Here is a 27,270-nt window from a genome sequence, read left to right on the forward strand (position 1 = left end):
AGACAGGATTCAAAATTTTAGGTCCTATGCAACTAGTCACCACCATATGCAAGTGTACAGCATTTTATATTTTTAATCATTGGAATGTCCATATTAAACATGACAGATACCTTCTACCCCTACAGGCAATCAATCTGCTCCCATGTTTTCATGTTGCTAAATGTTATTAACTGTCAACAATATCACGTGATTTTCAAGGGCACCAGGACTCTCCTTCTCACTGTCCCTCCTCCTCCCAAATACAAATAGCAGCACGGTTTATTTCTTAAGTTACTACTAGCAGTTTTACTTTCTCAACAGTAGTGAATGGGGTTAGGATAAGTCATAGGAATTGCACAATTCGTTATAAACACATAGGCTGATCTTTTTGTTTCTAATTGCCTACAATACATAACAGAGCAGAATAGTGGAAATTTTGAATTCTGATAGGAGAGGAAGAGAATAACAATATTTCATTCTACTCCTCACATGCAACTGCTAAATATTTAATATACATTTCAAAATCAAAAAAGGGGATTGTCCGAAAAAAGGTTTAAGTTTTTTTTTTTTTTAAGGAGTACCATAGAGACCTTTCTTGGTAACAGATAGTCCTCTGTGCATCCTCCTCCAGATCTGATATGATCTTGGATGCTGATCCCATAAGCTATTCATTGGCTTAGAGTGTCTGCTGACCGCTGTAGACAATGAATACATCTCTGCATAGAGATATGCACATAATTGACATTAGTCAACCTGGACCTCTTGTTACAGGTTGGCTAAAGACAGGGCCGTACTGGCCCACCGGGATACCGGGAAATTTCCCGGTGGGCCGTCGGCACCTGGGGCCAGGCAGACACCTGGGTCTGCTGGCGGCCGCTGGGGGAGCGTTTCTGTCTCTGCTCCCCAGCGCGCAGCGGAGCAGAGACAGAACAGCCGCCGGTCACCCATAGGTAATGTGTCATTCTGTCAGTGTATGTGTGTGTGTCTGTGTCATGGTGTGTGTGTCTGTGTGTCTGTGTCATGGTATGTGTGAGTGTCTGTCATGGTGTGTGTGTGTGTGTGTGTCAGTGTGTCATGGTGTGTGTGTCTGTGTCATGGTATGTGTGTGTGTGTCTGTGTCATGGTGTGTGTCTGTCTGTCATGGTGTATGTATGTGTCTGTGTGTATTTAAAAGTGTTTTTACTCACCTTTTTTTTCTCCCCACGCCATGCTGGTCTCCCCTCGACTGGCCCTGCCTCTATGGCTGAGATCATCAAGCTTGCTGATCTCAGCCAATCCAATGCTCTGCCATAGGAATGGCTGCAAAGGCCCTGAATGTAGGCACAGACACAGGAAGCACCTCTAGTGACTGTCTGAGTAACTGTCACTAGAGGTGTCACTAGGAAGCAATGTAAACAATGCCATTTTTTTGAAAAGTCAGTGTTTACATGGAAAAGCCTGCAGGGACAGGCTATAGACACCAGAACCACTACATTAAGCTGTGTGTGTGTGTGCGCGCGCTGCTAGTGAGTGAGCTTGCTTGCGCGTGTGTGTGCCTGCTAGTGAGTGAGTGAGATTGTGTTTTTATGCCAATGAGCTTATGTATATCAGTGACATTGTTTGTCTATGAGGCTGTGTATCAATGAGCTTGTGTGTATCAGTTAGATTGTCTGTGTCTGCATGCGAGTATGCTTACTGTATAATTAAACGTTTTACTCTGAAAGGACCAATATTATATATTAGAAAAAGCTATATATATTCGATATATATATATATATATATATATATATATATATATATATATTACTCAACCATCTGGGGTGGCAAGACATTGCCTTACATATTACATATGGCAATATATGGCGCAATGACTTATGGGTCTGGCATAGATTTTTTTTTCCAGGGCTGCTTTGTATCCCCAGTCCGGCCCTGGCTAAAGATGCCCTGAAGACCCTTCTGGCAGCAAGGGGATTAAACTCTCAACGTGCAGCTGTTTATTGCGACAAAACTGTTGCAATAAAACAGCGACATATAGACTCCAGGTACCATGACCACTTCATATTGCTGACATGTCATAGTGATTGAAGTAACCATTTAACACACGTTATACATTATCTTCAATGTTGGTTCAATGGTATAATTTCCAGAGAACTGACAGTCCAACTTTAATTATTCGCTCTATATCCTGCTAAATAACTTCAACGTTTAGTATATACATCCTGGTCAATACCCACGGTTTGAGACTTTATGATGATACAGTAAATGTTAGTGCCAGCCATCAACTGAGGGAGGAATGGTACATGTATGTGTCATAAATAAATATCTGTAAAGTCAACATACTTAGGAACTCACAGAACTGTTTTGTTTGACACAACTGCCCCTCTCTTCATGGTCATAAAATCTGTGAGAAACTCCACTGATGTCTAAAGTATTTATCCAGAAGTTCAACGGCACCATCATACAGCCATAAATATTAGAAGCCCAAAAGGAAAGGGAAACCAAGGTAGGAAAGAACGACTGTAGCCCCAAATAGGTACCTTTAGAGGTATAACATATATTACATTTTATATATATATATATTTCTTTTCCCATGGATATTTGATCACCTGATTTGATGTTGGGCGTTCAGTCTACGCTTACTTGATTGTGTGGTAGCTCTGGCTTTTTCCAATACAAACAGCTCAAGTCCACGATGAAATGTAGCTTTGTTCTATTTGTATAGGTGTAATCTCAAATAATGTAAATACTCTTTGAATAGCTTTCCACAGTGCATATTTTTGGGAGTTGTACACACAATGTAGCATTGTAGTTCATCTGTCCAGATCACATGGTAAAATAACAGGGCCTGTGTAGTATGTCAGTCCATCAATGTCTATGGTTTACTATCTAATTGGCACTCCATATATAAAAAAACAGAGTTAAGTAATATTATAGGAAAACAACAAGCTTTGCAACTGTAGGATGGAAGTGAATCACGGGCTTCGTCCAAAGGCTGATTACAGTCAGTCAATCTATAAATGCATACATTCAAGAGAAATAAGTTATATACAGTATCTCACAAAAGTGAGTACACCCCTCACATATTTGTAAATATTTTATTATATCTTTTCATGTGACCACACTGAAGAAATTACACTCTGCTACAATGTAAAGTAGTAAGTGTACAACCTGTATAACAGTGTGAATTTGCTGTCCCCTCAAAATAACTCAACACAAAGCCATTAATGTCTAAACCGTTGTCACAAAAATGAGTACACCCCTAAGTGGAAATGTCCAAAATTGGGCCTTATTATCCATTGTCTCTCCCTAGTGTCATGTGACTCGTTAGTGTTACAAGGTCTCAGGTGTGAATGGGGAGCAGGTGTGTAAAAAAATGTGTGTTATCGCTCTCACACTCTCTCATTCTGGTCACTGGAAGTTCAACATGGCACCTCATGGCAAAGAACTCTCTGAGGATCTGAAAAAAGAAGGCTATAAGAAGATTGCCAAGACCCTGAAACGGAGCTGCAGCACGGTGGGCAAGACCATACAGCGGTTTCACAGGACAGGTTCCACGGAGAACAGGCCACACCATGGTTGACCTATGAAGTTGAGAGCACATGCTCTGTGTCATATCCAGAGGCTGTCTTTGGGAAATGAGTGCTGCCAGCATTGCTGCAGAGGTTGAAGGGGTGGGGGGGTGAGCCTGTCAGTACCATACGCCGCACACTGCATCAAATTGGTCTACATGGCTATCATCCCAGAAGGAATCCTATTCTAAAGATGATGCAAGAAAGCCCGCAAACATATTGCTGAAGACAAGCAGACTAAGGACATAGATTACTGGAACCATGTACAGTGGTCCGATGAGACAAAGATAAACTTATTTGGTTCAGATGGCGTCAAGCGTGTGTGGCGGCAACCAGGTGAGGAGTGCAAAGACAAGTGTGTCTTGCCTACAGTCAAGTATGGTGGTGGGAGTGTCATGGTCGTGGCCTGCATGAGTGCTGCCGGCACTGGGGAGCTACAGTTCATTGAGGGAACTATCAATGCCAACATGTACTGTGACATACTGAAGCAGAGCATGATCCCCTCCCTTTGGAGACTGGGCCGCAGGGCACTATTCCAACATGATAACGACCCTAAACACACCTCCAAAACGACCACTGCCTTGCTAAAGAAGCTGAAGGTAAAGGTGATGGACTGGCCAAGCATGTCTCCAAACCTAAACCCTATTGAGCATCTGTGGGGCATTCTCAAATGGCAGGTGGGTGAGCGCACGGTCTCTAACATTCACCAGCTCCGTGATGTCGTCATGGAGGAGTGGAAGAGGACTCCAGTGGCAACCTGTGAAGCTCTGGTGAACTCCGTGCCCATGAAGGTTAAGGCACTGCTGGGAAATAATGGAGGCCACACACAATATTGACACTTTGGGCCCAATTTGGACATTTAAGAGTTTACTCACTTTTGTTGCCAACGGTTTAGACATTAATGGCTGTATGTTGAGTTATTTTGAGGGGACAGTAAATTTACACGGTTATACAGGCTAAGCACTTACTACTTTATACTGATGCAGAGTGTAATTTCTTCAGAGTGGTCACATGAAATGATATAATAAAATATTTACAAAAATGTGAGGGGTGTATTCACTTTTGTATATTATATTTGGCATTTTTACCAGCCATTGGAATGATTGTCAAATATATGTACTCTTTACCTGTCAACAGAGGGTGTTATGTATGTAGTATGGGGAGCAACTCTTCTTTACGGTTATTGGAAGAGAATGCCATTATTGCTTCTTATGAGAAAGAAGATATGTTGTTACAAACCCATCTATTCAGCAGCACAAAGTTGCACTATTGACTGCTACAGGGGCTCCTTATTATCATACAGATCTCACATGTGATTTACTAACCAAATGCTAATAACATAAGTATTAAAACAGTTCTGTTACTTTTTCTAGTCACTGGTAATTCCAAAATCCCACTACAGCTGCCCTGTTTTTTGGTGTTTTTTTAAATGATACATAAAAGGAACACTCTACGCACCATAATAAAGCCATCAAAATAACGTTATGTTGCCAGGAGGTACCTGGGGCTGGCTTACCTCAAGAACCAAACAGTTGCCGAATTGTCTAGCCCAAAGTCTCCTCTCCAGCTTTGTTTTGCTCTGCTCCCTCCAACATCTGCTTTCTGAAAATGTTTAAAACTGAAGCCTTTAACTAACTAGGATGCTGTAATCCAATCAGTAGCAGCACATTTATAAAAGATGGCTTGAGAAACGGATGTATGTTTCTAAAGCTGTTTTGCGAAAAGGGAGCTACTGATTGTCTCAATCAGCAGACGATCAAAGCCAATCAGCTGAGCCCTGGAGAAGTATTTTAGATTAAGAGCAGCATGCAGTGGAACCCTGGGTTATGAATAGGGAATTAGATTTTTCCGTTTTTTTTAATCATTTAAATGAATTTTTTTTTTTTTTTTTTACTTATTAGATTATTTACTGTATTATTTCGCTTTCATCTGGAATCAGAGAGCCATTGAAATTTTGTATGTTTGCTTGAAAATATTTTTGTATTTTAGCTTGAAACGTATTCCATATTAAGAGTACGTATTATCATAGAGTACCATTTTAGTATATTATATTTTCATATGGAATTCCAAATATTTATATTTGATTTATAAATTCTTTATTTTTGCAGCCCATGGTAAGTAGACAGGCTTGCATGAACATAATAAAAGGTCAACTTCAGGAAAAAGCACCAAACAAAAACTTGTGAGTGTACCAACCATAGTAAACCTTAAAAAAAAATAACATAACATCTCTATTATAAGCATGTACAGTTAATCAGGTGTGTAATTGTCGAGTGGGAAAGTTACAGCTACGGCATAAGGGCTGTTGCTTCATGTAGATCGTGGATGGCAAAGGAGGAGTCCCTTTGTAAGATTAATAGAGTGCGAGCGGAACGCCATTTGCAAGTGATCCCGCGGTCCCGGAGTATTTTTGTAAATAGTGGAAGGGTTCTTCGCCACTGTTGAGTGCTACTCGATAGGTCGGCATAAAAAGAGAGGGATATGCTCTTGAATGTATAAGGAGAAGTCCCTTTGAGGGTTGTCTGTACCACGGCTTCGAAAGCGTACAACTAGCTCCTGGGGCCTTCCGTGGCTTCTGGACGCGGAATATGCATTCTGGTGTAATTAGCTTGGCTTGTTTTGGGGTCAGTGTGGCCTCCAGGAGCCTCCGCAGCAAGTGTGGAGCTTCTGTGGCTGGTACATTATCCGGTATGCCTCTAATTTTCAGGTTGTTGCGTCGCCTCTCATCCTCAAGAGCCGCATACCTGTGTTCAGAAAGCTTTTGTTGTTGTTGCAAAGCTTGCACCGTTCTCTCCAGGGCAGTGATTTTCATGTCTTTATTGTTTGATGAGGCCTCCAAGGAGACCATGCGGCCCACCAAGCCTGTAATGTCCGCTCAGATCGTGGCTATATCCGCATGTATACTTTTCTGTAGATCGGCCAATGCAGATATTTATATGTGTTTTTAATTTTGATATATTACATTGTACTTACTGTTCATGACATTTTGCACTATTTTGCAAATCATATACTCAGTGTTTACTTTGCTTTTATTAGATAGATCACATGACCAACAAATGATCAGATGACCATGGTGTAATAGTGTTACCATAGATACGGTGTCATGTGTATCTTCACTTGGTAGTCACACCTGTTCAAATCATGGGATGTTCCCTTCCCAATGGTTGCACAATCTTTATATGATGACTTGACAAAAGGCAGAATAGTCCCTGAAAAGTTATAGGTTACTGTCTTAATAAAAGGATTGCAGTGACATGTACTACTTAAAGCCAAAAGGCTATATTAACCCCCTCCAAAAATAAAAATAAAAAAATATTACAACTTGGTTAGCAAATAACTTATGGCATTTGTATATTAATTAGAAGCCCATTCCTTGGAAGCAAAAGACAGATTAATTGCTCCTAATTCAGTTCCACGACATATACGGATATTATCACTCATCCAGTGGAATTTGTATGATACCTTACCCATGCAGTACTGAAGTACATTACAATATATCAGTCTATTTTTACAAATCAAAGAATCTTAGCTATAGGGTGACAGTAAAAAATAAAGTTCAAGGCTGTGTTAAGGCAAGTCTCCAAAGTCTACCAAGCTAGTTGCACTCAGATGTGGTTTATGGGATGCTTTATAAAGGCAGCAAATTCTCAGTTGGCAAAACATCTGGTACACAGTGTTGAGAAAGCACACTTATGTTATATCCAGGTTCGCATTAATGAATTCATAGGTGATGACTGTTGGGACATTAATGAATAATCACCTCCAGTATGAATGCAAGAATCATGGAGCGAATACACCTCTGTGCAACTGTGAACACAAGGCACTTATACAATTTCCACGTTCACACATTCAGGTCATTATGCTGCCTTCTTAAATAGCTGTCTTCTCAAAGTAATCCAGAGGTCATGTACAAATACCTGTAGATTAAAGAATTGCTCCCTTTCTACATTTTGTGGCTGTAATTCTGCATACACTGAACATTTTGGCTGAGTCATATTGATAGCTCAAGGAACAGAGCTGCTACTATCATATAGCCTTAGCTAACATTTGTAAGAAAACCACTGAAAACTGATATTCTGTGCAGCCGAAAATAAAGTTTTCATTGCTGAATGCAAAATATGGCTACAAAAAAAGCGATACTCACACAGAATTGAATAGATATGCTCGACCTTGACTGCCTTGAAATGACTGCAAATAGAAAAAAGATAAATATTAATAGATTAAAAAAAAAAACCTATTTGTGTAGATATAGTTAATCAAACTTACAAAACACAAACTGAAAATGTGCAACAGTTCAAATTAAGTAGGTTAATAACCGTTTAATTTACCAATAATTCAATTCAGTTGAATGAGGAAAACATTTATAAAATAGGGGTTTCAAACTGTGCCCCAGATGGCATACCATTTGCATTAGTAGACAACCCAAGGTATTGCAAATGGGGTATGTACAGTCTTTTTTAGTAGCCACTTAGTCACAAACACTGGCCAAATTGGCGTTCAAATTCGTTTTTTGCATTTGTTACACACAAACAAATATTAACACTAATTTTGGCCAGTGTTTGTGACTAAGTGGCTACTAAAAAAGACTGGACATAACCCATTTGCAAAACCTTGGGTTGTCTACTTTTGCAAATGGTATGTAATCATGGGGGTAATTCTTATTCCTGGGCTACCATACGGTCTCAAAAGCAACGTAACCAATCTGGCGAATTTCAACGTGAAAAATCTGAAAAATGTAACCTGCTATATTTCACTCTGTAACTTCCCAAAACACCATAAAACCTGTACATAGGGGGTACTGTTCATACCTAAATATCTGATGTTAAATGAAAGCCATGTTTCCCCTAAATAAAATGAAATATAATAAGTGTGGGTGCAAATAATATGAAAGAGGCAAATTATGCCTGAACAAACATATAGCGCAAATTCAAGTTTTTGTTTTGGTTTGATCACAACGTGTACATTTGGCTCAGTCCTTAACCCCTTAAGGACCGGCCTGTTTTTGCGATGTTTGTACGTTAAGGACCAGAGCAGTTTTAACACTTTTGTGGTGTTTGTGTTTAGCTGTAATTTTCCGCTCTCTCATTTACGGTTCCCATACAAGTTATATATTGTTTTTTTCACGACAAGAAGGGCTTTCTTTACATACCAGTATTTATATTATGTCATATATTGTATTTAAAAAAAATAATAAAATATGGTAAAAAAATAAAAAAATAAAAACATGTTTTTGGACTTTTACTTGAAAAATCTTTTACTTATCTACAAAAGCTAATGAAAAAAAACTGCTAAATAGATTCAAAATTTTGTCCCGAGTTTAAAAACCCAGTGTTTACATGCTTTATTGCTTTTTTTTGCAAGTTATAGGCCTATAAATACAAGTAGGAAATTGCTGTTTCAATATATATATATTTTAAATGTATCAATAGTGACATTGTTACACCGTTATCTGTCATAAATTCCCGAAACACACCTAACATGTACATATTTTTTTAAGTAGACAACCCAGGGTATTCAAAATGGGGTATGTCCAGTCTTTTTTAGTAGCCACCTAGTCACAAACACTGGCCAAAGTTAGCATTTATATTTGTTTGTGTGTTAAAAATGCAAAAAACGCTAACTTTGGCCGGTGTTTGTGACTAAGTGGCTACTAAAAAAGGCTGAACATACCCCATTTGCAATACCTAGGGTTGTCTTCTTTTGCAAATGGTATGCCATCATGGGGCTAATTCTCATTCCTTGGCTACCATACGCTCTCAAAGGCAACCTAACCAATCTGACAAATTTCAATAAAAAAAAAAGTAAAATCAAGCCTTATATTTGACCCTGTAACTTAACACTATAAAACCTCTACATGTGGGGTACTGTTATACTCAGGAGACTTCGCTGAACACAAATATTAGTGTATCAGAACAGTAAAATATATCACAGCAATAATATCCTCAGTGAAAGAGCTGTTTGTGTGTGAAAAATGCAAAAAACTTCACTTTCACTGACAATATCATCGCTGTGATATGTTTTACTGTTTTGAAACACTAATATTTGTGTTCAGCGAAGTCTCCCGAGTAAAACAGTACCCCCATGTACAGGATTTAGGGTGTCATAGAAAGTTACAGGGTTAAACACAGTGCTAGCAAATTAAATTATCTGGACTTTTGGCCTGGGTTGGCAGGCAGGTCCCTCAAATTGCAATCATTAAAATTACTTAATTAGGTAAAAATATTACATAAATATGCACGTAGAATTTTAATATATATACATATTTATGTATTTGACGTCTATGTGTATATTTATGAAATTATTTATGTAATTATGTATGTGGACATATGTATATTTTGTATTATTTTTATTTATTTATTTATACATAGATATATATATATCATTACATTCTAAGTGTATTTTGATATAAATATATATATATCAATATCAAAATACTGTTAGAATAAAATTGAATATATTTATTAATTTATTTATTAAAAATTATTTTTATTTTTTGTTATTTATTTTTATTAACATATTATTTGTATTTTATAATAATATATATATACCATATATATAGTTATTATATATATTGTATATATTCGTGTGTAATTTAAATATAAGTGTATTTTTATATTAATATACGTATATATAAATATAAAAATACACTTAGTGTGACATTATATATATTATATATATACATATATTATATATAGGTATATATAGATATAATACATGTATATATATCATATATATATACACATATTATTTTATTTTTACACTGATTTCTTTTTTTTTTACACTTTATTTTATGATTTTTTACTTGCAGGGAGACTGCCTGTCAGCACAGACAGTCCCCCTGCAGGCAGATACACAGACACCTATTGCGGTCATGTGATCGAGTGATCACATGGCCGTGGGGTCCTGATCTGCCGAGGGGGGACTGCCCGGGCAGACAGGCAGTCCCCCTGGACCGGGAGGAGAGCTGATCGCCGCCGTGGGACCGACGGCGATCAGGTAAGTTGCCCAAAACCGTTATGACGGTTCAGGACCGTCAGCGGTCCAAACGCACGTTTTACCGCTGACGGTCCTGAACCGTCAGCGGTCCTTAAGGGGTTAAGGGGTTGAACACAGTTTTGTGTTTGTGTGTACTGTTGCCATTTTAAAACAGGGATGTGTTTGTGTGGTGTGTGTGCATTTGAATGCAGGGGTGTATTTAAAGTAATGGTGTTTCAGTTCAGGATTGTGTTTGCATGCAATCTTGGTGTTTCAATGCAGGGGTGCCAAATTAACTTTACATCAGATATATCCACGTGATTAGAAGCACTTTGAAATTCATCTAACTTTCACCTCAAGATTTAAAATGAAACTCCAGACAAGAAAACTCCTGAAAAGCGTTGAGTGTGAAAAGTGTGTCCTTTTTTTGATTTTGCAAAAAGTCCAGATTTTAATAGTACTTAACATTTATATAAATTAACCTGGTAACACTGCTACTGGCTTTCAATTAGACAACAGGTTTTGTTACTTCCTGGTTGGGTTAGCTCAGTGGAGCTAAACTAAAGAGGCAGCATTTGCTCAGAATACTGGTCTTTACATTTACAAAATATTAAAGGGACACTGAATTGAAGCCCATTGAAGTGGTCTGGGTGCAAACTCCCATCACCCTTAACCCTTTTTATAAACTGAAAACATTACCTTGCAGGGTTAAGTCCTCCTCTAGTGGCTGTTTACCAGACAGCCACTAGAAGGACTTCTGGCTTCTTAGCCGACTTTTGGTCGCCTATATGATGCTGGACGTTCTCACGCCATGCATGAGGACCTCCAGCGTCGCCGGAATCCCCATAGGAAAGCATTGATGCGCGTGATACATGAATAATAAGCATAAGAAACTAGATATTACCTGAATTAAACTATGATTATACAACAGAGCAGGGATCAGCAACCTATGGCATGCTCCTAGAGCCAAACAGGCTCTTGTCTATCAGGAGTCCCAGTGGGACTTCAGATATCTGCTAGTGCAAACTGAGCAGTGATAGCAGGTGCTGAAGGACAATCCTCAATTTTATAACAAGACACGGAGGCTCATATTGCATATCCCTTTCTTTACTGTCCACCAATAGCAGCAAAGAATACAAACAGAATGAAAAAATAATGAACATACATTAACATAGGCCTCTCCCCGCTCAGGTCCCAGTATAATAGGCAGCACTTCCCTTCCATTTCCCTCTTTCTTTGCTGCTCCGACACAAAGATAAGTACATGTCACTTTTGTCATATTATTTCCTATTGACATTTGTTTAATACTATCATTCCTTATAGATTTTATTATTATTAATAATTATTATTCTAGTTGCTATTGTACTATATAGCTTCTTTTTCTTTAATTTATTTTATTCTTATTACTTTCTGGTATATATATTTATATCTCATTATCTCTTAGCTTATTCTATCTTAATTAGAATCCTTTATTGCATACTTTTTATTGCTTATTGTGTCCAGGGTCCAGACCTCCCCTGTCATGTTACGTGGCTTTTTGCCTCCGTTTACCTCTTATTTCTTCTGTTTCTCCTTTGCCATTTTGCGCATTTTCCCCCCAGTTTTCAGCTGTGTGCGCATACTAATTAAGCCTGTTCGGCTAATTCGTAGCGCACACATACAGCTCATCATTCGGCAGATAGGGCTATTCGGCTGTTTGCCGCGTTCGCTTAATTTTCGCGAACTGCCCATTCGCCATTTTTTTCCAGCGAGTTTTTCAGGGACGAGTCTCCACCAGGGCCGGCAGATCCAGGAGCCGTCTGTCCGGCCGTAATTATTTCCAATCACGTGGCACGGGACGAGGCTCTTTTCAACTGTGAACACAGTACCAGGAGGCTAACACCCGTCCTTCCTTCTTCCCATCTCGCGGACGCCCGTGGCGATCCAGAGGCTTCCGAGGCCACTCCAGCTCCAGACGGTGAGTTACCTCATATCACATGTTTCTTCTCCTGTTTGTGTAGGGGGCAGCCTGTTCACAAATCACATCAGACCCATGGGTGGTGGCCACTATTCAGGGTTTTCACATAGAACACCTTATACACATTCCCCCCCCCTTCGACCGATCTGCTTTTCACTTCAGGATCGCAGACGGATCGACGAGGAACTCTCCACCCTTCTTACCAAAGGGGCTATAGAACGGGCACCCCTCAACCCCGCAGGGGTCATAAGCAACATATTCCTGGTGGAAAAGAAAGGAGGTCAATTGAGACCAGTCATAAATCTGCACCCCCTCAATGCCATAGTCCGATACCGTCATTTCAAGATGGAAGGTATCCACCTGTTACGGGATCTTCTCCTTCACAGAGACTGGCTAGTGAAGCTAGATCTCAAGGACGCATACCTGACGGTACCGATTGCGTTAAATTCCCGAGACCTCCTACGCTTTCATTGGCAACAAGAGACTTGGAGGTTTACCTGCCTACCTTTCGGCCTCTCCTCGGCTCAGGGGTGCTTCACGAAGCTACTACGTCCAGTGATGGCCTGGTTACGCAGTCGGGGAGTTTGTCTAATCGTATACCTAGACGACATCCTCCTCATGGCCCAAGATCGCTCCACTCTCCTTACCCACCTCCAACTGGCCATAAGCCTCCTTTCCCGCCTGGGTTTCGTTATCAACTGGGAAAAGTCGTGCCTAAACCCCGCCACTCGTATGGAATTCCTAGGATTCCTAGTGGACTCGGGAGATGCGACTCTGAGCCTGCCACAATCCAAGATCCGTTCCATCCGCAAGGAGCTATGCAGAGCCCTCAACCGGCCCCAGCTCACCTTGCGACAGCTTGCACGGCTTATCGGCCTCCTGGCCTCATCGATTCAGGCGGTATTCCCGGGCCCGCTCCACTACCGAGCACTACAACGCCTGAAGATCGCACACCTGAGAGCCGGTGCATCCTACGATGACCTGGTGTCGCTGGACAGCGAAACAAAGGACGAACTGCGATGGTGGATTATCAACCTGTCCGCATGGAACGGCAAAGCGATCTTCGGCTCACTACCAGAGTTCACGATCGACTCAGATGCCAGCCTCCACGGCTGGAGGGCCCATTGTGAAGGAATTTCAACGGGCGGACGTTGTTCGGCAGCCGAATCCCGGCTACACATCAACGCACTGGAACTCCTAGCGGGTTCCTTTGCCATCCGCAGCTTCACAAAGGACCATGCCTTGACTTGCATCCGTCTCCGCATGGACAACGTCTCAGCGGTCAGGTATGTCAACCACCTGGGAGGTACGCAGTCGGCAGTGTTGGCCACCTTGGCGAAAGACTTTTGGGAATTCTGTGTAGAGATTTATAGTATACCCAGAATATGTGCAACAGCATCAGGCACGGATATGTAAAATGGAATAAGATAAATCTAATGTGCAGCAGTGTAAATTATTTGAAATGGCACAGAGTCCACTGATCCATGTAATCATGGCAGAATTTTGGGCAGGACCCTGTTGAGAGAAGTTCTCTGTGGACTGTGTTCAGGGAGAAGCCCCATTCTGCATCTCGTCAGCATCTCAAGCTCAGCTGGTTAGTTGCCTTGTGTTGCCCTGGTCTGGATAAGGAGCCAGAATTGTGCACATACATGGTTAAATTTTAAACAGAAGGTCTCCCCTCCATCTCTCTAACGGATCTGCCACTGACCCCTATGGAAGCACAAAGTTCGCAGCCATCTTGAGGCTTAACATAGAGCCAGCGTATAGGTGAGGTCTGGGTTAATCCCCACTGGTCCAAGGGGGTGGTGTGGAAAATATGGGGCTCTGCCGCAGTTCAGCCTGCGGAATTCAACTGATGAGGTCGGCCGCTACTCACAGTCAGGACCACACTAGGTTACAATTACATAGGATCGGAGCTCCACTGCAGCGAGTTGTATAAATGCACCGACAGGGATCCAAAGTTTCCCATACACGGGTAGATAGCTTCAGAAGTTGTTTGCACAGTAGTATCGATATTTTTGCAAGAATTAGGGCAATTTAAGTGAGTAGCCCTCTTTCCAAGCATCTGCTCATCATAGCGGTCAAGACCCCCCCTTCCCCAGAATTGCATCTAAACATAACCTTAATTTTAACTACCCATGAAAAGTATAACTTTAAAGTTGGTCAATATAAACTGTATATTAAGTTATACAGTGGGGAAAGTAAATGATATATATATATATATATATATATATATATATATATATATATATATATATATATATATATATATATATTATATATTGAGATTTTTTGTTTTGGGGTTTGTACTTATACAAGAATTGTATGTATGAAGTAAATATAATGGTGAGGGGGGTCTATTGTAAGGAATAAGAAATAAGAAAGGTGGGATAAGAGCGAGAGCACAAAATAAAACAAAAGGGTGGGAGGGGGGTGAGCCAATGAATTCCTCTATAGAATATGTATCTTCCACTCTGTAATCCAGTGTTTGACCGTGGGTGCGGAACTCTGCCTCCAAAACCCCATGGGTTTGTCTGTGAGAGTGGATATAACAGTGTGTACCTGTTTGCAAAAGGGTTGTATCTGAGAAGAATCCCACCATAAATGGAACAATGAGCTGAGCTCCCTCCAACATCCCCAACATTCGGGACTCTGATCATGCACCTACCTGGCTTTTTTTTATCAGAGGTTTTGTGCCAATGTGTGAGAAGTTTAAAAACAGATTCCTGACACCTGTTGCTCTTTTTTTGAGTTAGTGTCAATATGTTGAACTATTCTTCCAAGGCAAATGAGTGTTTTAGGTTAGGTTCCCAGTGTCTCGTATAATATGGAAGGGGAGCATCTTGAAGAGGGGAGATCGTGTTTGAGTGTATAACTTGTGGAGGTGGAGTTGTCTGTAGACACAATGATCCAAAGTTGGTTGCTGGGCAAGCAACGTCAGCAGGCCAGGCAAGTGAGTTATAAAATGTGAGATTTGGTGGAAGCAAAATTATGCCAACAGAGAAGGTGGTCGACCTATATTTCAATTGTCTATAGGGCTTCATTGGTCAGTCGTGTATACATCCATGAGGTGGAGAAAGTAAGGGAGACCAAGTGTGGACACAGAAGGCTTTGTTCTTGCCAGAGGAAACTGGGGGTTCCAGGTAATGGGCAGAGTTGAGGAAATGGCAGCTACCACCACCACTCTTCTCTATACTGACAGTGGCTGGCATCGTGGGATGGCGTTTCAGGACTTTAGGATGAATGCCCACTTGCAACCAGTGGAGAACAACTATGCAGATGTCAGTGAACTGTTTTTTTAACGTTGCATCTAAAGCTTATCAGGGGATGCAATGTTCCAATCAACTGTCCATGGATAAATTTATGATACGTGGCCAGATCCAGCATTTCCAAACCTCTCCTGTTTTTGGGTGAGGGTATTGCATCTCACGTGGGCTTTCCGGTTGTGCCAGACATATTCCAGTAAGGTTCAGTGAATTTGTCTAAATAAATCTTGAGGTATGTGGACCGGCAGCGTTTGAAGCAGATATAGAAATCGTGGAAGAATATTCATTTTCAAGACCTGTACCCTTCCAAACCAAGTGATATGTCAGAGGTTGGTATGGATCATAGTGCCTAGATATAACAGATGGTTGTTTTGAACCTTGGACAGAACAGTGAATACAATGTGATGTGCTATCAATGAAAGGTATTTAATCAGGTTTTCTTTTTAACCAATTATTGTGCCGCTGTAACTTCACAGGTTTTACTTTTAAATTAGTTTAATTTTTTTTATCCCCCTAATTTTACATGACAGAAGGCTTTGTATTTTGCATAACTTTTTTTTTTTTACTTATGCCTCCAGCAGCACAAGTCAATCATAAAATGTTAACCAATCAGAAACAAGTATCATATCCATATAAATCCCTGTCAGGCATAGCTCTTCCTCTTTCTTTGCTGCTCCAGCCAGGCACAGGTCAGAGTACTTTGTTCTGTGACATTTTATTGTTATTTGACTTAATTTTACCGGAATTGTATTTTTCCTGATCCATTTAACCCCGGGTGGGGTGATAAGCCTGATACCATCATTTGTTTGTGAGTTTTCTACTTATACCACGTTAATTATTTTGTTTAATCTATATTACGCTATGTTTTGTCCATTATTATTATAGATCTTCAATTGCTCTACTGATCCTGGTCGGCTTTTCCAGGTGGTTTACATATATTTTATACGCATACTAGGTTTTTCTCACTTTTGGTTTTGTTTCATTATATAATTAGGTGTTTTGTGAGGTACACCTGGGAACACTTGTAGTTTTTACGTATTATATTTGCACTTTAGTGATTATATCGGTCTTGTTTTTTTACTTAAGTCTCAAGCTCTGCACCTGGCAGAGCTGCATACTGACTGCAGTGCTGTCTCTCTCCCTCTATGGGCAGACTGGATGGAGGGGCCTCGCACCCGGCGGCATACTGAGCAAGTCTCCGGGACCCCCTCCTGTGTCGGGCCCTCGGTCATGGACCAAGGACCCAACCGCTCAGTCTGCCTTAAGTGGATTTAGGCGGCCGCGAGGCCCCAGTCAGTGCGAGGCCCCAGGCAGCCGCCTAAATTGCCTAATTAGAGAGCCGCCCCTGACTCTGACCCATTCCTTTCCCTCTAGCCCATCCTCCTATCACTTTCACCCGTCCCTTCCTATCACCCCACCATCCTCTCTCCTCCTATCCGTCTCAACCGATCTTCCTACCACTCCAAAGTTATCCCTGTCTTTTAATCCTATTACACCAAACCATCTTTCCCATTACTCCCAGCCATCCCTCCCATATTCCTATCATTTCAATCACATCCCACCCTCTCTCCCAATCCTCTGATCACTCCCATTTTTCTAAACCTGCTTTCCCTTTTTCTTGACAACCATCACTCCCAACCATTGCTTCCATCCTCAATCCTATCACTCCCACACCTAACTTTCACTCCCCATTCTTATCACTCCCATCCCACTTGCCCCACTCACTATTCACGCACAGGCACATAGACATCGCGCACTGCCGCATACATCACTAAAAGCTACCAAAACATATATCACTCTCATACACAGCCTCACACATAACCAAACATATCACACACAGATACAACATTTACAGCCACCCCACACCTACGCAAAACAAAGTAACCTCTCATACAGAGCCTTCTAAAAAAAAAAAATACTCTTAGGTGTACATCCTAATGAAATGTGCTCCTCACACTTATGCTACAGATATTCTAATATTTAGCCATGAAGCTAGATTTTACTTGCATACTATAAAAATCAGGAGGTGTTGAAAATGCCCTCCTTCATTTGCATTAATAACAATGGAATGCCTTTTCCTGTTGAACCTTTACCGAGTATTAACAACGTAAAGGCCTAACCACAACTCCCTGTAAAATAGCTTGCTAATAGACTAATTCCTATTTTTAAAAATATCTTTTCCATAGGTACTACTGCCAACTCCCAAATGTGTTCAGACATTCTGTTTTAAATAAAAGTTATTTCCAGCTGAGCTTTGTTAATTAACAGGCCATAGGGAGAAAAACTAGTAAAGAAGGTAGGATGGAGATAATATAATAGAACAGGGAATGACAAGAAGACAAGACCTGTATAAGATGACCTTTTAAACTAAGAATAAGAGAACACGTCAACTCGGTCAGAAGACCTTTAGAGACTCCAATCTCGCGCCATCTCAAAATTCACCATCAGAATTCCGCTGACAAACTGAAATTCATAGGGATAGAATATATCCCACAAACCATACGGAGGGGAGATTGGGATAGAAAATTGAGACAACGTGAATCATACTGGATTTACAAACTCAAAACCTTATCTCCTGCAGGCCTAAATGAGGGCTTCTCCTTTTCAGCCTTTCTTTAAAAAGTGCTTACATTTTCTGCACTCTCTCACTCAGGATGTTAATAAATTATAGGGACGTCCTCACTAGTCCTGTAATTTGAATACATTACACTGTAAATACACTACTTTTTGCATTTATATTGATATGTATATATTTATCTTATGTTTTGTAATGTCCTCTCGCAAGTCTACACCTTTAAATTAGGTACCATGCGACTAACATGACACTAGCATAGTTCCATATAGGGGCTGCATGATCTTGTATCCTTCAGACTAACTGGCACCATGAGTATACCCAGGGCCGGTGCAAGGATTTTTGGGTACATAGGCGAAGATGTATTTTTCCGCCCCTTCCCCCCCCATTCAAAAATAACATCTTCACCTATGTGCCTCTTAACCAGCCCCTCTCCCCGTCCATTATTGGTCCCCTCCCTTCCCTGTCCCTTAGTGTTCTTCTGACAGTCACACACACTCAATGACAAACACAGAGACTCACTGATCTGACACACACACACTGATTGACACTCATTGACAGACACACTGATAGTCACACACAGACTCAATGACAAAGATACTCTCACTGATTTGACAGACACTCACAAACACACACTGACAGACACACACATACACTGACACACTCACATGCAACACTCATACAATCACTCACAGACACACATACACTCACTCACGCACACACTCACAGACACATACACTCACTCACGCACACACTCACAGACACACATACACTCACAGACACACATACACTCACAGACACACATACACTCACTCACGCACACACTCACAGACACACATACACTCACACACAGTCACTCACAGTAACACATACACTCAGACACTCACACACAGACACTCACACACACACACTCACAGACACTCACTCACAAAGAGACACATACACACTCAGACACACAGACACTCACTCACACACTCACTCACACAGAGACACATACACACTCACAGACACTCACTCACACACAGAGTAACTCACAGACACACAGTCACTCACAGTAACACATACACTCACACACACACACACACACACACACAGAGACACATACTCACATACACTCACACACACACACAGACACATACTCACAGACACTCACTCACACACACACTGACACTCACACACAGACACACACTCACAGACACACACTCACAGACACACACTCACAGACACACACTCACAGACACACACTCACAGACACACACTCACAGACACACACTCACAGACACACACTCACACAGAGACACATACACACTCAGACACAGACACTCACTCACACACTCACACAGAGACACACAGACACTCACACAGACACTCTCACACACAGACACATCACATACATTCACAAATTATTTTAATACATAAATAATATCCACCCAGCCTCCCTACCTGGAGAGCTGGTGTGGATCATTCCCTGGGGTCCAGTGGGGCTGCTGGGCGGCGTGCGGCAGGGCTGCGATCAGGCGCTGCGAGGGAGCTCTAACCTCTCTGCTCTGCTCCCTCGCGGGCTGTCTGCTGATGCCGTGGGAGCCGGAATATGACGTCATATTCCGGCTCCCGCGGCATCACTAGACAGCGCGCGAGGGAGCAGAGCAGAGAGGTTAGAGCTCCCTCGCAGCGCCTGATCGCAGCCCTGCCGCACTGGGGGCGGAGATGGTGGCCGGCAGGAGGGAGAGCTTCCCTCCTGCCGGTCACTGAAATCTTGCGCCCCCGGAGCCGGTGCGCCCTAAGGCGGCCGCCTGTGCCGCCTTATGGACCCGCCGGCCCTGAGTATACCTATCAATACTGATGACTATGTCCCTTAATGACACTGGGGCATTATACATTAATTGTAGGTTTCTTCCTGCCATCATCGTGGACCAAGTCCTGTTTTTCTTTTTACATATGGGCTGCATGATCTTGTATCCCTCAGACTAACTGGTACCACAAGTACACCTATTAATAGTGATGACCATGTCCCCTAATGACACTGGGGCAATATACATTAATTATAGGTTTCCTTCTGCCATCACTAAGGACCAAGTCCTGTTTCCTTTGTCATATATGGGATGCCTGATCGTGCATCCTTTAGACCAACTGGCACCATAAGCACACCTATTAATACTGATGACTATGTCCCTTAATGACACCGGGGCAGTATACAGTAATCATGGGTTTCTTTTCTGCCATTATTATGGACCAAGTCCTGTTTCCTTTTCATATATGGGATGCATGATCATGCATCCATCATACTAATTGGTACCATAAGCAGACCTATTAATACTGATGACTATGTCCCCTTATGATACTGGGGCATTATGCATTAATCATAGGTCTTTTTCTGCTATTACCATGGACCAAGTCAGTTTTCTTTCTCATGGGGGCGGATACTATTCCGCAACTGTGTGTGGACACGGCTCTCCGCCCACGTCAGATACCGCGTATTAGTGACGCGACTGACAAGGGGCGCGGCTAGAGACACTCTACACACACACTCCCCACCCCTGGCACTACCTCCCGATCCACGTCATATGACGCGACCAGCGGGGAGGCGGAACCCAGTGAGTGATGGATGACTCACGTGACTACACATGTGACCGCACACAGCCGGCAATAATTATCGTGATATGTAAAGGTATTTAAACGGCTACAAGGACCATTACAAGCTCATTGCTCCTGACGACGGCGTGCTGAAACGCCGAAACGCGCGTCGAGCTAGCCTCTTTATTTATTTTGCACTTTATAGGTAGCACTTATGAATTAATTTCTTTTTGATTTACTTAAGTTATTTAGACAGGCAGGGACTTGGACTCTGGTAGGCACTAGTGGATCATCCACTGTGCTGAGGTACTTAGGGACAGTCTACCCACTACAGGAGTCTCTGTTTTGGGCTTAGCAATTTGGGGTTTAGTAGGGTCTTTCTTAAAAGACTGCTTTTTTTCAAGCCCTACCCTTTTAAGTCCTCTCTACTACTTTGCACCACTTTACTGGGAGACCTAAATCCGTGTGGGGGGATTACTTTAAATTAGGACAGTGATCAGCTTGCTTTCTTTTTTCAGTGAGCAGCTGCTTTTGTGCAATTCCCCTAGGATTGGTCTATTACTACCCTCCTGTCTATCTATTTTATTTACTTGTGTTTTCCCTTAGGATTATTAAAAGGTAGGGACCCCCTTTACCTTATTACTCTCCACATGGGCTTCCTCTAGCCCTTTCTCTCTCTTTTTCTGTATAAGATGAAGCTTCCTTGTCACTGCATTACATTGAGTGGTAACTGTATAACAGTATCCATGCATGTTTGCCTGGTACCATTATTACAATGTACTGTGATAATCCTATGATACACATGCACATAGGGTAGTTTTCTCTGGATTCACATGAGCAGAAAGGATGCCAAGGCACAAACACATGTGGGTAGTGAAGGCCGGATGGCTGCAACAAGACAATTCATGCTGCGGGTGGGATGCTGCACTAATGGATGTGTACACATATTTAAAGAGGCTCTGTCATTCCCTCCCCCACACCGCGACACCCCAAAAAAGAAAATCTTTATGAAATAGTCATAGTGACTGTGTTGAAATTTCAACTGAAAAAAAAGATATTGTACAAAAGTAAGAACTACTATGTATTATGTATTTTCCTTATGCCGGACAAAACGTCAGAGTTACCAATGTCGGGACCCTAGCCGTCACTAGTGACTGCTGTAGGGAAAAGGGCTTTGTTTATTGGAGGATTCCGTGGTCTCATCAGGCCCTGGCAGATGAATCTGGCAGGGGCTAAAGAAAAGTCACGTTAGATGATGGTGGCAGCGAGCTACAGCTTTATGCAAGTAAAACCTACTTTTCACTGCACACCCTGTCCAACGTACACCAAATGGCGATGTCACCATAGGGGTTCTTGGCAAAATATCCCTAGAAGGTGACAAGTTAGATTTTACCATTCTGGAAAAAATGTTTTTGTAGTTTAATTGCATTTTTCCTTTCTTCCCTGTTGCATCATATACCTGCTCCAATCACTACAGGACATAATTTACTATTATGCTTCTTACAGCAGTGTAAGAACTTATCCATGTCGATTGGAAAATGGGCCAGGTCAGCTGAGGCAACTAAATCAATACACACCCGAAGTGTTAAAAAGCCTTACATTTTCTCTCTGGAACTTGCACAAGTAGATGCGCTAATTAATGTTACTTGCAATCATCAAACTCTTGTTTTTTTTTCTTCTAATTTATTCTGAACAAACTTCTCCTCCCACTTATTTTTTTTCTCTCCTCATTCGTATTCCCTTCAAGTCTTCAACATAAACGTAAAAGGAATCAATAGATGGGTGGTTACTTTATCTCTTCTCCCAGTGTTTACTCATAATTTAACAAGCTATACATTAGTTTTCCAATCTGTGTGGTAAATACATAAATAAGAATTTTTTTTGCTAGTTTTCTAATAGAAAACTTGTAGAGATTCAGATTGCTCTTCACATTGATGTATTTGTTCATTGCAGGACTCATTCTCAGTTAAGAGAAAATGAGTCCTAAAAAGTAATATCATAAAATGGAAAATTGCATGAAATGTTCAATACTAATAAGAATACACAAAATAAATTAAACAAAAAAACGTTGAGGGCAGAGAGAATATTGGTTCTGTTCACCTACAAGTATATCCAACACTTGTCAGTACAGAAACATTTAGTTACCCTAACACTTGACCTGAAGGAATTAATGCCCTCAGATAAATTGGCCAAATTACCATGGCACAAACAGTGCGTCTGATACCTGCAAACAAGCAGCTACAACCATAAGTAGTGGGATCCTAGAATAATTAAAAGGTAGAGTAAGGGTGAACAGGAGATTTAAAAATAAAATAAAAAAAATGGAGAGGCCACAGTAGAGGGGAAAAGAATCAATGGGCATATAGATTACACACAAAATTAGAACTGGTGTAAGGTAATAATTTGATAAAAAATAAAAATATTATATACAGGATAGAAACCTAACGTGAACTAGGATAATGAGATATGTAGAACTTTCTTATGAAAATTATGGTACAATTTTGTAATTTTTTTTGTGTTTTGAATAGTATAACGTTTTTACAGAAAAAAGAGAGGGGTTAGTGCACAGTATTCACCACAGTTTTACAATTTTCTGTACACAACAGGTGTGCTCTTATACAGACTTGCAGTTTCGCTGTTAGGGTGGTGATCCTCCTGGTGGGGATGGGATCTCGAGTTTGTGTTGCCCTTGGGTATCGGGCCACACGCGACCCCGGACAGATGAGAGGGGGGGGGGGGGGGGGAGACCAGGTCGGGCACATGTATGTCCAGTGGTCTGCTCTAGCCCTCCCACCCCTGTCTTGATAGCGTTTATCCCCTTCGCGAAGTCACATGTCTCTACCAGGGTAGGGACGTGTCTCCGTCCAGCCAGGGGTCCCATATTTTATGGAAGTGTTTGGGTGTGTCGTCGAGTTGTGAAGTGAGCTTGTCCATGTGCAGGCTGTCCAGTATTTTTTTTTAGTGATGATGGCTTGCGTTGGAATGTGGGTTGTGGGCCAACTTTCTGCAATTGCCCTGCACGTTGCCAAGGCTATGCGAGCGCCCAGTTTGTACTCTGCTCTAGTGAGGGTCTCTATGGGTTTAGAGAATAAAAGGGGTAGGCTTTGTTCAGGAGTCTTGCTATCAGTGTGGTGACAGTGAGCCACAGGGGCTTCAGTTTGGGGCAGGTCCACCAGCAGTGGAGGAACGTTCCTGTCTCCCCACATAGTTTCCAGCAGAGATTTGAGGAAGATCTGTCTATAATGGGCAGGTGTTTGGGCGTGAGGTACCAGCGGAACAGCATCTTGAACGCCTCTTCCGTGTGTTACACAGACCGATAGCGATGCAGTGGCCTCCCAGATGTCTGCCCAGTCGGATGTGTCGTCCGGGGCACCTAGGTATTTTTCCCAAGCTGCGATGTATGGGAGTGTTATTTGGGTGGCATGCGAAATGGTCAAAGGTGGTCAGGGAGCTAGAGTAGTGGATGTCGGTGTATTTGATGACAGCATTCTTGTGCTACAGATGGCCTAGTCTCGATATATCTCATTGCTCAAAGTTTGTCCCGCAGTTTATCCCATAGGTCTATGGAGTGTGTGATCGCGGGGGTCGTTGGGGGGAGGCAAAGGGTCGGTGTGGTTTGGGGACCCATATGTGTGTGTATTGGGGCCTGAGCTTTTATTAGGTTTACAGGTCCCTAGGGTGACCGCCATTTCTTCTACCGTGGTGTCGTTTGCCATAGCCAGTTTGGCTACTTGGCGTAGGGTTGGGAGTGTGATACGTAGCAATAGGTTATCAATGAGGGTCTGATGGGCTACGGATTTTCGTTGTAAGTGCGAAGATTGGTTGTATAGGGCATCAAGGTAGTGTTGAAATGTTTCGCCTATGCGCTCAGGGTGTTGCTGAGAGATCCATCCCTTGTTTGTATTGAGGTGATTTGTTTGGTTTCCTTGCATTTTTTGAGCCTGCGGGCTAGCATCGAGTCCGCTTTGTTTCCTTTTTTTATAGTACTTCTGTTTAAGCCACATGAGGGTTTTGATAGTGTCATAAATACATAATGATAAAGTGGTGACCCCTGAATCACATATGGTTGAGGGGAAACCAGGATATCAAATCTCCAAAAAGTGTGCTCTCTAAATGATAGGGCTTAATCCTAAAATATACAAAAATAGAATTAAAAATCTCAATGAGTTACCCAGGAGATTAGGGACCCATGAGGGAGAGCACAGTAGAGGAGGTAAGGGATGTATGTACAATAGGAAATATGTTACAAAGGGAAGAAGACCCTACCTTTATTCAAACTAGAATTTAAAACATAAAAAAATCAAAAAAATGTGTATGTCCACTAGGGGAGAAAAAACAGACACCAAAGTACAGGTATTGGTGTACAGGTAAGGGAACAAAAAGGGGGTATAGTATATCCCCTAAGGATTATGCCTATAAGTCTCCTCTTGGTCGGAGAGCGTGCCTCAATAGCAGAGGTAGCTAAGTATACAGCGAGTGCAGCGAGTTATTGGAGAATAAGACGCACACATAAGGAATCAAGGCTGCTTAGCATATCACAATAGTCATAGAATTATAGGGAGGGCTATGATCCTTTATAGACCCAGACAAAATCCCAAAGGTCAAATAGACAGAATTGCTTCCTTGACATGGAAGTAGGGCAGCTGGACAAATACATCTTACGGCTGCGCCATGTTAATAGATGGGGCCCGCAACGCCCTGGCTCATGTCGCTGGCAGCGGAATCTGAGTCGTAATCTTGGCTCTCGTCCGCATGTGGCGGGTCTCCCTCCCTGCGATTGCAAAAGATCGGCGCTACCGTGGAGCTCTGTTTAGATTTTCTGCCGCCTCCCGTGTCGGTGTGTTCGTTTGTCGTGACGGGCGGCATGGCGATCGTATGGGGGTAAAAATAGTGGGAACTGCTGCTTTTGTTAGCTTAATGAGGGCCTGCTGGTGCAGAGCTCTAGCAGAATGCCGCCATTTGCACCGGAAGTCAGGCTTCGCCACCTGATACAATTTTTATAGTGAATACAACATCATATTGCTCGGTCAAGGTTGTTTTCAAAGTTACAAGTTTCCATTAATACTTAACTTGGCACAAAATATTCGTATGCATATTTCATTTTTGCACACTTCAAGTGAAATATATACATGTAGCATTTTACATTGCAGGGTTCAAAGCCAATCTTATGGGTTTAGTGTTGTGTTACAGAAACACAAAGTGCATTTCTTCTTCAATGCCTTCATTGAAACCCTATTCACAATCTCCCTCAGATTAAGAAATTGCATAAATGGACAATGGCTACGTTTCTTAGCGGACTTAATTCAGAACTACATTCGGACTAAATCTAAGTCAGTGCATCAACTGTGAACATTTTCCTCGCGAAATACAATAATCTAAAGTCAGCAAGAAAAACGATAGCATTTTAAAACAAGGCAGTGTGCTAAAAAGGACTTGGTTTTGTCATTATCAAAACATTTTTTTTTAAAAAACTACTAAAATAACCCTGCTTCCACGTCTGATATTTTCTTTAATTTGCGAAATCTCCAGATTCTAAGTTTCTATATCCAAGTTTAACAATCTGACTTTGAGTGCTATTCAAGTTTAGATACTATATGCAGAATCCCTAATCTTATATTTTTTCATATGAAAGCCTCACACTATTCAGTCGAAAGTTTCCGAAAAAAAAACTGGAATGTAAACACTAATGGAAATAAAACCGATCTTATCATAACAAGTCTAAAAATTGCAGAGAGAGAGAAAGAGGTAGTAGTATTCTGGCGTAAGAATAGGACAAGTATCAAATGACTAAGAGCCCTGCTTAACTTTTATAGTCATTTCCACAAGCTGTAATGCTTTTCTGTGCCTTTTTCATTAGCCTTCAGAGGGTTAAAACCACATAACATTATTACATTTAATGACAGAATTACTCCCATGATCAATTTAAAATACCTTATGCTATTGCCATTTGTTCACCATATTTTGATAATAGAGAAAATAAAAGCATGTATGTGTAAATTTGCACAATTTATCTAAATCTAGAGGCACACTGAAATCACTTCCAAATAGACATTACTTTGTAAGATGGTATATTTCGTGGCACTTATAGATAGCCTTATAGGCTCAAGGAACATGTAATGTTCGCAGGATACATTTACATGTCGGGGTCCTCATCATGTTTTTCTTTTGTATATTCTTTTTAGTACTGACCATATCATACAATGTTGAATAGTATGTTGTAGGATATTGACTCAATGGTGGCAAAGGGTTTGGATTTTTTTTTTTCTTCGCCTCTTGGTGAAAAAATGCAAAATGGTTGTGCCACTAAAAACGGGTGTACATGGGCATAAAGGTGAAGCACAAATGACTGAGTGGCAGAGTTTAATGGATGAGGGGAATGTGGCTGTGGGAGCTCCTTGG

General features: G+C 41.5%; 1 protein-coding gene across 3 annotated transcripts in view; it reads right to left on the reverse strand.

Annotated features, from left to right (window-relative positions):
* Nucleotides 1-27,270, reverse strand: part of YPEL2 (yippee like 2) — a 93,808-nt gene that overhangs the window by 3,425 nt on the left and 63,113 nt on the right. For all 3 annotated transcript variants that reach the window (XM_063444517.1, XM_063444518.1, XM_063444519.1), the window contains one exon: nt 7,672-7,715. In XM_063444517.1, coding sequence (XP_063300587.1) covers nt 7,672-7,715 — 44 coding nt within the window. The remainder of the gene's footprint in view (nt 1-7,671; nt 7,716-27,270) is intronic.

This window comes from Pelobates fuscus, chromosome 1 (genome assembly GCF_036172605.1).
Source record: "Pelobates fuscus isolate aPelFus1 chromosome 1, aPelFus1.pri, whole genome shotgun sequence".
NCBI lineage: Eukaryota > Metazoa > Chordata > Amphibia > Anura > Pelobatidae > Pelobates > Pelobates fuscus.